The 12,670-nt window shown below is 36.8% G+C and overlaps 1 protein-coding gene across 2 annotated transcripts in view; it reads right to left on the bottom strand.

Moving 5' to 3' along the window:
• RAB6B (RAB6B, member RAS oncogene family) overlaps nt 1-12,670 on the bottom strand; it is a 36,237-nt gene that overhangs the window by 1,566 nt on the left and 22,001 nt on the right. For both annotated transcript variants that reach the window (XM_026701410.2, XM_087933116.1), the window contains exons 3-7: nt 10,336-10,389; nt 8,168-8,273; nt 5,222-5,333; nt 4,845-4,938; nt 4,030-4,096 (exon numbers count right to left, since the gene is read on the bottom strand). In XM_026701410.2, the coding sequence (XP_026557195.1) occupies nt 4,030-4,096; nt 4,845-4,938; nt 5,222-5,333; nt 8,168-8,273; nt 10,336-10,389 (433 nt within the window). The remainder of the gene's footprint in view (nt 1-4,029; nt 4,097-4,844; nt 4,939-5,221; nt 5,334-8,167; nt 8,274-10,335; nt 10,390-12,670) is intronic.

Here is a 12,670-nt window from a genome sequence, read left to right as displayed (position 1 = left end):
GAAAAAAAGAGTTAAGGGAGATAAGCGAAAAAGTTATTCCTTTGGTCATTATGACATAAATGTATTTTTTTGAGAGAACAAAATTTTGTTACATATTCCAGTAACATGAAAACAGATAGTCCTTGACTTATGACCACAATTGAGCACAAAATTTACGTTGCTACATCAGAAATTTGTTAAGTGAGTTTCTTCCCATTTTATGACCATTCTTGCCACATTTTAGTGAATCACTGTAGTAACATGGTTGTTAAGTTAATCTGGTTTCCCCATTAACTTTGCTTGTCAGAAGATTGCAAAAGCTGGTCAAGCATCTGAATGTAAATTATGAGGATGCTGCAATGGTCATAAGTGTGAAAAATGGTCATGTCACTTTTTTCAGTGCTGTTGAAGGTGCACTATAGACATAGTTATGATTAAAAAACACTGCTAAGAATATAGCAAAGTTCAGATGGACTAATCAGTTATCTTTTTCTTTATCCTGAAAATCTTAAGAGTGCCATTTCCATTTATCCTGTTCCCTTTAGAACCAATCCTTCACCAATCAGTTGGCAATCTATGATGGATTTAGGAAATGGATTATATAACCGATTATTACAACTGATATTCAGTTAACCAGTGGTAGTAGTTAAAATGAAGAACCGGGACATAAAAGGAGACCTAAATCGTGCCACTATCCATCTAATGACTAAATCAGTGGAACTCAAAGTGAACGTACTGTATATATTCAGGGAAGTCCTCTAAATATAAATAGTCCTATAAAAATAGGTGGAATTTCTTCCTAAACCACTCTGAAGGATAGATACTCACTTTAAAAAGCAATGCAAGTGAAGTATTTCGTTAGCAATGTCCAGGTCATACTTTCTGTATGTGCTACTAACATATTGGAATTAGAATTCTTTTTATTTGTCAAGTGTGATTGGACACACAAGGAATTTGTCTTGGTGCAAATACTCTCAGTATACATAAAAGAAAAGATTCAAGAGTCAAGAATCATAAGGTACAACACTTAAGAATAGTCATAGGGTACAATAAACAATTAAATCATACTAGGATATATTTTTAACATATATTACTACACCACCTAAATGAGCTACCCTTTCCCAAAACAAAAAGTAGGAATTAGATTAGAAGACAGACATAGGGCTTTTTTTTTTTTTTTTTTTGCTACAAGGACTTAAAGCATGTGCCTTTTTTTCTGCCCAAAGAAATATTTGCTAGTCTGGGTTGTTTTTAGGCTTTTTGGATAAATGAAAATTAGGCCCAGTGTACCTTCCTCTCTTTCATGACTACAAAAGTAGATTGTATGGAAAATGCAAAAACTGCAACTTTCAAAACCTTGACTGTGACCTCTATTGTTGCTGAAAACCACAAAGGTAAATGGAGCAATTTATGTGTGCTGTGGGCACTGTAATAAACCAAGGTCTTCCAGGTATGATGGGATAGGGAGCAGGCTTGGGTCTCCAGGATCGTAGCAGCTTCTAGTATGGCTGTTGGGCCAAATGGGCAGCTAAGATGGGGGATGAGGTAGTCAGGTAAGGGCAGTTGCAGCATTCCTGCAGTCAATTGTAAGAGTCAGCCAACTGCCAAACACTTGAATTTCATTACATGCCCACAAGGGTGCTGCAATGGCTGTAACTTTGGGTATAGATTGTAAGTCAGCATGGTTTGTTCAGCACAGTTATAATTTCAAAAGGTTGCTGAATCCTTTCCTTTGGTGTATTCATCCCATAATGGGAGAAATGAGATTCTGAGTTCATTTAATAAGGTCATTTTGTGTGTCTGAGGAATTTACAATAGGAAGGAAGTGGTTAGCCGATTCTTCATCTGCCTTCTGATACCTTACAATCAGTGGTGGTATTCAATTTTTTTTACTACCGGTTCTGTAGGCATGGCTTGGTGGGCATGGCAGGGGAAGGATACTGTAAAATCTCCAGTCAGAGGGGGTATTTGCCAGTTCTCTGAACTATTCAAAATTTCTGCTACCAGTTCTCCAGAACTGGTCAGAACATGCTGAATACCACCTCTGCTTACAATACAAAGCTGAACGTTACCAAGACACAAAATTGTTGGCTTATACATTCAGTCTTTTCCAGTAGGAACAACCAAAACAACACGAACCATTTTCTACACATCTGTGATTAAAAATTCTCAAGATATACAATTCTTGAAGGATTTAAAACAAATATAGAATTAGAATGTTGGTTTCTGACATTTTTCAAAACAATTGCCTTTTGAAATCTACATAGATGGAAAACTATATAGTGATGTTAAATTAAACTAAAAATGTTTGAACTTAAATAGCATTTTTCTTGATATATGCTTACATTAAAATATATGGAAAGTTGTATTTCCCTATGATAGTAAGTACCAAAAGTTCTTCACCAAGAAATGCTGAATTCTAAATGAGTGCATTCTTATGTGTTTGCTCGTTGTCCTTTCTATATTCTATGTTGACTGAACATAGAGAGACAAAGAAAAGTGCAAAACTTAATTTTGTGGGTACTGATAATTATAATCAGCCTGATATATTTCTCACTTTCAAGTCCTTCACGCCAACCACTAAGAGCTACTTTTTATTTAAAAACACATCAGCATCATCCCAATTTTAATTTTAATGTAAACTAAAGAAAATTCTGGGGGTGCTGAGTTTGTATTGAGGCAATCCAGATAATTCTCGATTTACAACCACTTGTTTAATGACTGTTCAAAGTTACAAAGGCATTGTAACAAGTGACTTATGACTGGTTTTCACACTTACGATCATTGCAGCATCCCCATGGTCACATGATCAACATTTGGGTTCTTGGCAACTGGCATTTATTTAACACAATTACACTGTCTTGAGGTCATGTGATCACCATTTGTAACCTTCCCAGCTGGCTTCCAACATTAAACCAATGGGGGAAATCAGATTCACGTAATGACCACATAATTCACTTAACAACTGCAATGATTCACAACAACTGCGGCAAAAACAGTTGTAAAATGATTCTTAACAACGGCCTTGCTTAGCAACTGAAAGTTTGAGCTCAATTGTGGTCAAGGGTTGAGATTACCTACATTACAAATGGCCTAAATCAGTTTTCTAGGCTACAGAACTTGATTTAATTATATTATGCTTAATGCATTAACTAAATTATTCCTCAGGTTTGATATAACAATTTGCATTTCTTTTAACTTCTGCATTCTATCAGCCCAAAGGATACAGTATATTGCCCACGGCAAGAGACAGACCTTAGATTAGAACTAATATTCATTTTTGGACCTTTAGAGAACTTAGATATTTGTATTATTTGGGGTGGACCTATTCACTATTTCACACTTTAGATATTGGATTATATTGATTTAATAGTTAAAATATTTCTTGTTGCTCAACTGAGCCAACAAGTTCTGAGTTCTGTGGAACAGTGCCATATTATGCAATCCAAGTGACATGCCTTCTTCTGTGGTAGTACCTGCCCAGTCTTCCCTAAGGTCTGCTTTGCCCAAATTTTGCCGGCCTTATGAAAGGATGTGAAGACCTGGCTGTTACTTGACATGTTAGGGCAAAGCTGCTAGAGAAGCTCAACATATAATTTCAAGGTGTGTGACTTGCATTAAAGATGCCTCAGACTTTATATTGTTACAACTACTTTTAGAGAAATTGTACTTTCCTGTTCTGCATTTATATTAGTTTCCGAACTATGATTTGCCTCTCTGAGTTATTTGCTTAAGTAGCAAAGCCGTATACATTTTTTAAAATAAACAAATAATATTTCCCCAATTCCAACCATTAATAAAAGGGGTGGTGGTGGTATCAATGGAATAGCAAAGAAAAACTCTTCAAAGTTAAATTAATTTGGAGGAAGATATGTAACACATATAAAGTACATGTTACATATAAGACAACATACAGTCTTATCTCCACAATCACAAACCAACTTACTTGCCACTTTAGACATCCCATTTGTTATTTATTCGAATTGCCTCTGAGTTCCTAAATGGGAAATTCCCTTTGTGAAACTGCTGTTCTTAATTAATAAAGGATACTCCCTTCTTTACTCTTCTCTTGAACACTCTCCATCCCTGGTAGGGCTGATGCAACACGTCGGAAGAGCTAGAGATACCAAGGCCAATGGGAGATGGGATTAAACAACAAGAGAAAAAAAAACAATCAGGACCTTTGCATCCATAATGAAATTGAAACTAGCAATAATACTGTGCATGTGACATTTATAAAAAAAGAACTCCAAACTGTCTTCCACCAATATGTTAGCTGAAGGTTACAAAAATGAGTGCTCTTCAGTTTAGTATCACAGGGAAAGCCCTTCTACTGAGCCACATGTTTCCAAGAGGTATCATTTCAATTTCTGGCATAGGAAGTAATATGCGTGGAGAGCCAACTGTTTGCAAGTCAGGGATGAATTAAATAAAAATGATTTTTGTATAAAGGCTATTAAGCGATGGCATCTTGAAAATGCTCAGGTCACGAAGGCCTATTTGCTATAAACACTTTTTACCAACAAAATAACCTGGTCTCTGTATATTCTCTCCCCCAATAGCAATAGCACTCAGACTTATATACCACTTTATAGTGCTTTACAGCCCTCTCTAAGTGGTTTACAGAGTCAGCATATTGCCCCCAACAATTCGGGTCCTCATTTTACAGACCTCTGAAAGATAGAGAAGGCTGAGTCAACCTTGAGCCTGGTGAGATTCGATCTGCCAAATTGCAGGCAGCCAGCAGTCAGCAAAAGTAGCCTGCAGTACTGCACTCTAACCACTGCGCCACCCCATTTTTTGTTATGTAACCTTTCTCATGTATGAAAAATGCAATTTCTTATGTGTACCCAAACATGTATTACCTGTTTTACATTGTATCCTGTTTTTGCGCTTGTTTCAATAAACATGACATTCAGTTCTTTAGCTCTCTGTTCCCCTTCTTCAATGGTGATTTGCCTAGAGTCAGACAAAGAGAAAATGGTAGCTGATTCAATGCAGCTGGGAAAGTGGTGAAAACAAGATGATATCTTGGAATTAGGGTCCACCTACTCCTATAACAAATGCAAGAAATACCACCCTAGGGAAATACCACCCTCCTTTGACAAAGAGACCTTAGATGTCTTCCACAGTATAAGACTGACTGCCTTTTCTTCGACTTTTCTGTGTACATTATAAACAAATTAAGAGACTCGTTCTGTACCTGCAATGCTTCCTTTTCATTCTGATAGTGGGTATTTACCTTTTATCTGCAAGGTCAGTTTTGTTGCCCACTAACATAATGATGACATCACTTCCTCTTTCTGTTCTGACATCATCAATCCATTTGGAAGTTTGTTGGAATGAATTGAGATCTGTGAAGAAAAACCAGAAATCAGGTACAGGGCAAATGCCAGTCTTTCCAACAGATAATAGAAATGGTTTATCCAAAGGATTTGAAGAATCTTTATGATTTTTGACAAGTCACAGTGCTGAGTGAATTTGAGAAAATCCATTTAGACTCAGGGAATGGAGAAACTCTGGTCCCAAAATGTTTTTGAACCACAACTCATATATTTAGCCAGTTACTCCACCGATATCTGGGTTCCTCCTCCTAGATCAATCAATTCAGAATAGCTGAATATTGAGCATAGGCTAAAATTATTTATTTACATGTGAAAATTTAAAAGGGATTTTGCACCAATTACTAAAGCTATCTCATAGGATTATTTGAAAATTAAAGAGAAGCTGGATAGCTGACTAAATTTTCTTATAGAGAATCTCATTTCCTTAGAAAAAGGGTGAAATAGATAAAAGTGTACAAAGAAATTGTACAGTAAAGAAGCAATATCAACTTTTCTGCCTGTGTTATGAGACTAAAGGAAGGAAGAAATAAAAGTGATTCAAGGAAATCAAAAGTACAATGTTGGATACAAATTTCAGGACAGTTAAAGACAAAAGAGAAAAGATTTGAATAACAAAAATTACACAAGATAAGGAATTTTTACAAGTACAAGAATGGACAGGAAATGAGCAGAAGGTTGAAGACCTGTTGCTTTTTAATGCAACTATAGCAACCAAAGCAGTCCTCTCAGTCCTTCCAAAGCAACCCATTAGAAAGGAGCATTTATATTGAGTCACTTCTGTCTGTTCGCTCCTCAGCTGTCTTGGCCAGCTGGAGCCACCAGAGGGAAGCAGATCCTCCTTTCTGTCGCTTTCTGATCCAATTCCTTTCAATAGGAACAATACAATGGCGAGAAATGGCTTCAGAAAAAAGCGAGTGCTTCCACGGCAGAACCTGGATCCAGGATTATAAGATCAGAAATATTTCATCTTGGTAGCTCCTTCAGCATGGAGTCAGGTTTCATGGAAGGAAAAAAAATGAGTGCTATCTGAAAATCATCGGTCATTGAGGGAACTAAACTATGGAATTTGCCCCCAGGTTTGTGGATGGCCACTAACTGAAATGGCTTACAAATGGGAGTAGACAAATTCATGGGAGGATAACCAGTAGTGCAGGTTAAGTAAGTTTATGAATAATTTATTTAGATGGTTGTGGTTATTTCAGATAAATCTTTCTCCAAACTACTACATCTTATTTACAACCACTTTTTACAGGCAAGGAAAATATGCCATTGCTGATATTAAAAAAATGTGCTTATGCAATATCAACCAGTATAGTTACAGACATCAAATATAATGTTAAATATTGTTTCCTGAGAATAGGTACTGCAACTTTGTAGGGAAAAACAGTTCATTTTTTAAGTCAAAGTAATAACAAACACCTGTAAACACAAATATTTATCTGTCTTGATTGTAGTGTATTTTTTAAACCACAAGAAAGGGAGATGCATGGGAGAAAAGTCAGCCTAGTGGGCTCCTCTAGGAGTAGGTCAGCCAACCTTATCAGCCCCCCTAACATCTCTGTCTCTCTGAGTGATCATGTGGAAATATTCCTGCACTAGGCACTGGACTTTCGCTCTCAAGCTGGAGATTAAGACTTCAAGCCACCTTGGGCCAGAGAAATATCACAGTGATAGATACTGGAAAGGAAAACCGGAGTGCAATCGAAAGTACTATCACTCTAGATGCAAACATATTAAAGGGAAGTAAATTAATGTATCATTTAAAAAAACAAAGAACCACAAAAATTTAAACAGCCTATTTATAAAAATACTGATCAGAAGATATTCCAGTGTTTTCCTTGTTTATTAGTTTCACTCAGCCCATAAATCAGTTCAACTTTACCATATGGGCAAACAGTATTGTATACACAAAAGGAAATAATGTACTCTTAACAAGATTTAAAAAGCATTAATTTAATTTCTCAGGAAGAAACCAGTGTATAGTTAAAGGATTCCTGCTTTACTGTACTTAGCATGAGACTTCCCAGTGGCATCAGGTCTAATAATAGTGGAAACGGAATGTGGGATTTGAGGATACTTATGTGGACCATCAAGCTACTTCTTAAAAAGCAGTTATTCTCAACTTTAGCAACGTTAAAATGTGTGGACCCAGCACTTGGCTAGGAATTTAAGGTATGTCTCTTAATATTCATTGAACCTCTTAAGAATTAGCCTTCACCAATGTAGATGTACACAGCCAGTTTAATGTAATGGCTATGGCATTGGGCTAGAAGCTGAGGAACTGTAAGTTCTAGTTCCACCTTAGGCCAGTTGCTTTCTCTTTCACCATAGGAAAGAGGCAATGGTAAACCTTGCTAAGAAAACCACAGGGTTTGTCCAGGCAATCTCCAAAAATTGATATGATTAAACGGAAGGGAAAAAAACCCTTGGATTACAATTATCTACATAAGGGAAACTCTACTTCAACAAGACTGATCGGTGCTGGAAGCTGCTAACAAGAACATTTAGAATTCCTGCATCCTACTGCAGCTTAAAAGATTGTGGTAGCATAAAGGAGAACAGAGCCAAGCTCTCCAGTGTTACATCTCATATTCTTTCAGTACAATCAGAATAACAGGGTTGGAAGGGACCTTGTAGGTCATCTAGTCCAACCCTTCGCCCAAGTAGGAGACCCTACCTCATTTCTGACAGATGGTAGTCAGAAATCTTTCTAATGTAATCATTTGTTTCACTTTATATTGATCAATGTGATGTGCTATGTTAATAGAGAGCACTGATATTGAACTAAAAAGTGCCTTCACGGTGTATTTCTATTTTGATAACTACATCCAAACTTAACTCACTTGTGATATCATAAACCACCACAGCTACTGTAGAGTCACGAATGTAACTGGGAATCAAACTTCGGAATCTCTCTTGGCCTGCTGTGTCCCAGAGCTGCAACCGTACCTGCCAGGGCCAGGGGAGGAGAGCAGCAAAGAGAAAGGCATATACATATACACACAGAGAATTAGGAAGAGCAACAGATATAAACAACAGGAAGAAAAGAAAAGTGAGAAAGAATTAAACGGAAGAGGCTTCTAGCCATGTGTTTTAAATTGATCATTTAATGTTTTATCCATGTGTGTTAGTTATTCAAAGCATTATTTGTAATCTTATGCAATGCCCAGACAAGATTACAAACATATAATTTTGTATATTTATAATCTATAGAATATGGATGGGGAGAAAGAATTTCTATGTATATCTTGTACATTGGTTTTCCCCAACCAGATGTCCTTAAAATATGTTGGCCTTTGGAGGACACCAGACAGAAAAAAATCTGCTGCTTGTTAAAATTTTGGATGTGCATATTATCTGCTTTGATACAGTTGTACCCCTTCTTCATGGAATCTTTGATCCAGAAAAGGTTGTACAGTATGTTTTAAAAGTATGAGGTTGAAATATCTAAAAATTCTTATTTTAAAAATTTGGCATCTTAAAAACATAGTTACAAATGATATAACTATGAAAGTTTGATATAAGGAACAAAAAGGGGCCACTGAGATAGAAATTTGAAGGAGAGCTGTAATAATTGGTTTTAAAATGCAATTGGGATCAGGCGACAATAGTATCTCAAAAGACACAGCTAGGTTTCATTGAAAGGAAGGCATGGGCAATGGACATTTGCATTGATTCATGAGATTTGCAACATAGTCTGCAGCTATTTGCATTATTAGAGGGATCAGAAGGATCAATACACCAGGAATACTCAAGCATCATGTCATCATAAAGTACAACTGGGCACCAAGAGTTTTACACATATACAAAATACAAACTGACTCAGGAATATTTGTCAAAGAAATGCTTCACTAAATCTAGTCTGAACATAGGCAACCTACCCTATAATACATTTGATTTTGCTTTCCCTAGGGAAACAACTAGCTAGCATCTTCTGATGAAAGGACAGTAGAAACAAGAACGCTACAGTATTCATCTTCCAGCCCCTAGATCGTACAGTCTGTGGGGCAGCGTAGGGAAATTTACCAGTACTTTTCCTCTTGCATTTCTATTACACTCAGCCTGTCATGTTCATAAAAGCAATTGGAAAGCCTTGGAAACAATCCATTAGGACTAAGATGAATGTTTGAGATTGCATTAACACTGCACGAGATGCTACTGATTAATGCAGTGCCGTTGCCACTGCTTCTCTCTTATCATAGCTGACACCCTTTTGTGTTGACATTGGATTATCTTTACAAAAAGGTCCTCCCCAAATTATAAATTATTTTTTTAAAGTAGGGACAGTGACATTTCTAAGAAAAAGGAGAAATCTCAAAACATAGGCTCTTAAGGAAAGCTTCCTAGTTAAGAGGCCATGTGTCCCTCTTTATAAAAATTGCATGCTCCATCTCATCCCAGAGATGGCAAGCAATCATGCTAGCAGCAAATAAGAAAATGAAGCCCTTGGATGGGAGACTTCCAAGAAATATAGCAATATTCTACACTAGAAAGTGAAAAATACATCCAGAAGAAAGTAATGACAAACCATTCTGTTACTTTTGTCAAGCAAACAATGTGAAGCCCTCTGCAATTAAGGTCACTTCACAGGTAACTTTATTTATTGCCATGGGATTCAGCAAAAATCCCAGATAAATGTTTTTTTGGGGGGGTTTATTCATGGTATTTGTGGTCATTATTTATGGAAGGTGATACTTGCTAGATTGAATTCTGTTCATTTGTCCTACTTCTGCATCGCAAGGAGCAACAGCAGAATCTTGTGAAAAGCAAAAAGCGGCCACATGGAAAAAGTGTGACTCCAATTTTTTTAGGATACCAATTTCTTAACAGGGTCCAGGGCAATATAACAAAAACAACGCTCTACTAGGTATGACATACTGTCAGTGGACAAATTAATTATCAGTTTGAGCATACAGGAGGGGTTTAGAATGGAAACTTGTTGTTTGTCCACTATTTCTTTCTGAACACAGAGCTTCATAATCTCAGCAGTTCAGCACTTCCTGCTACTTACTGTCCGATCTTCCAAATACATAGTTTTAGATAGGAAGTCAATTCCAATTGTAGCCTGTAAGAAAGAGGGAAAATGGAAGAAATGTCAGTAGCTATTTTGATTCAAAATTCCTTTTGCATTATACTGCTTCAACGAAACAAGTTGAAACATTTCAACAACATCAATATTCAAGTATTGCAGCATATATATTTATTTGTTTGTTAAGTTTATTTGCCTTCTATCTCGCCATGGGGCTACTCTAGGCAGCTTACAACAGTAAAAAGAAATGAAAAGAGTATAAAGAGAACAGAAATAAGTTAATAAACAAAGAAAAAGAACACAATGAGAATACATCAATGCAATAACCAAAATGGATGTGTAGAGAGCAGAGAACAACGGTGGGGGGAGGGTTAGTAAGAGAATAAGATAAACAGTAAGATTGTTCCCCTGTGCCGCGCCCCCCCTTGAATGTCAAACTCCCATAGATTTTTTAAACAAAATGTCAGGAAAAAAAATCTCAATTTGAAAAGAAAAATGGAAGGCTATTGTCGTTAAAATAAGCCCCCAATCCTCCTTGAACATCAAAGTAGATGCAGACTTCTTAGGATATAATTTACATAATGATGTTCTACATACACGGTTCACAATCAATCACCTTCCCCAATCTAGCATCATTTACATTGCATCATCACTATACCTGCTGTGCTCCTTGGAAGTCTTTTTGATTTTTAAATATAGCTCCGGCTGAAAAATAATTACATCTACTTGATGTAATATATACAAATATTAGTTATTTTGTATTACTTGATTTCAAATTTGTTTTCCCAGCCAAATACGCACATTATAGCGGAGTACATGACAAAGGAGTTCTCCCACCTCATGACTACAAAGCTGACCAGGGTAAGTTAAAAGGGGCTGTGTAGCAGAGCTCAGGTCGAGAAGTTTGGATTTCAAGTCACATCTGCTTCTGAGTTTAGCTGATTAATCAAACAGTGTGTGCTGCAGTCTGCAATGGCATTCTCTCCAGAGGCAGCTGGCCAATATTTACCAAGCCAACGCAGCAGCGACTCCATATGGTTAGCACTCAACAATGAGTTGCATTTATTCAGGAGTTTATTTTAGAAATGCAAAATTTTTTTTTGAAAATAAGATGACAAAAATCCATCTTCTACTGCTGAACTCAGATGGCTGTTCTAACTACCGAGTGATATAGCTCAGACATCAAAGAGAGTCTTTCCAGTTACAGCAGAGAAAGAAATAGATGGAATTTAATCTGCACATTTCCATGCCCCTGGCAGATTAGTTTATTCTGCCCTGCTTATTATTGCTGTGAAAAGCAACAATAAATTGTAGTGAAGGAAAAATAAGGAAATACTCTCAATAAGGAAATACTCTCATGGCCAAAGCCATTCAATACTTATTTAGAACTTCTGGTTGCTGAAATTCTGACATTTCACTAAAATAATTGCATTTCAGAGGGATTAGTGTTTGCCTTCATTAGACTTCCATGGCAACTGGTAGTCTGGGTGAGCATGAATTCTGAGTAGCTGTCCTCCCACCTAAATATTAATGCCACCTTGTTTTTAAATTGCTCTCTATTGTATCCATACCATAATGGTACAAATATTTATCACGGATTCCTAATAAATGAAATAGTGAAGACCAAAAAGCAACAAAGAAGACATATATAAATGGCAGTCACCCAAAAAACTCACAAGGGAGAAATGACTGGGGACAGAGGCAGGTGGGGCATCATCCCCCATCTCTGTACACTTCCTTAGTTCAGATTGGCTTAGCCTTATCTGGTGTTCACTTACAAAACTGGTCTGAGAAATGCAGAAAGTGATGACTGAATTTAGATTTCAGTCTTTTAGGTTTCTTAGAATCCTGACTTTATAGTTTAATAATACAGTTTAATTTCGTATTTGGGGGGAATGTTCTATATTCAGATGATGGAGAAAATGTCCTCCTACTTTACAGCCCCTTTTATTGATTTGCTTTGTAGCTGCAGCTGTCAGAAGGGGATAGAGTGGGATGAAAGAAAGAAAAGCAGTAGGGTCTGGAAGCTAATTAAGCTCCAGAACCTGATATACACAGTTCCTATCAGAAAAACAAGTAATCTTTTGAGTTTCAAGACCTTTGAATCTCAGGAGTAAAAAGGCATTTGAGAAGAAAGTCAGACAGAACAACAAAAAAGGTTGGGAGGGCCACTGGGAGATGACTAGGAATGGCACCAAATCATTTCTCTGCAAGGGTCACATTGGAGGTGAGATCAGAGAAAAAAATGATGAGAGCCAGAAAATCTTTGCCAGACATCACTTTTAATACAGCAGAATTTAAATAAGTATGTAAGGGA

Source organism: Pseudonaja textilis, chromosome 4 (assembly GCF_049901715.1).
Source record: "Pseudonaja textilis isolate UNSWEBS1 chromosome 4, rPseTex1.2, whole genome shotgun sequence".
Lineage (NCBI taxonomy): Eukaryota > Metazoa > Chordata > Lepidosauria > Squamata > Elapidae > Pseudonaja > Pseudonaja textilis.
The sequence above is the reverse complement of the archived record's forward strand: the minus strand, read 5'-3'. Positions and strand labels throughout refer to the sequence as shown.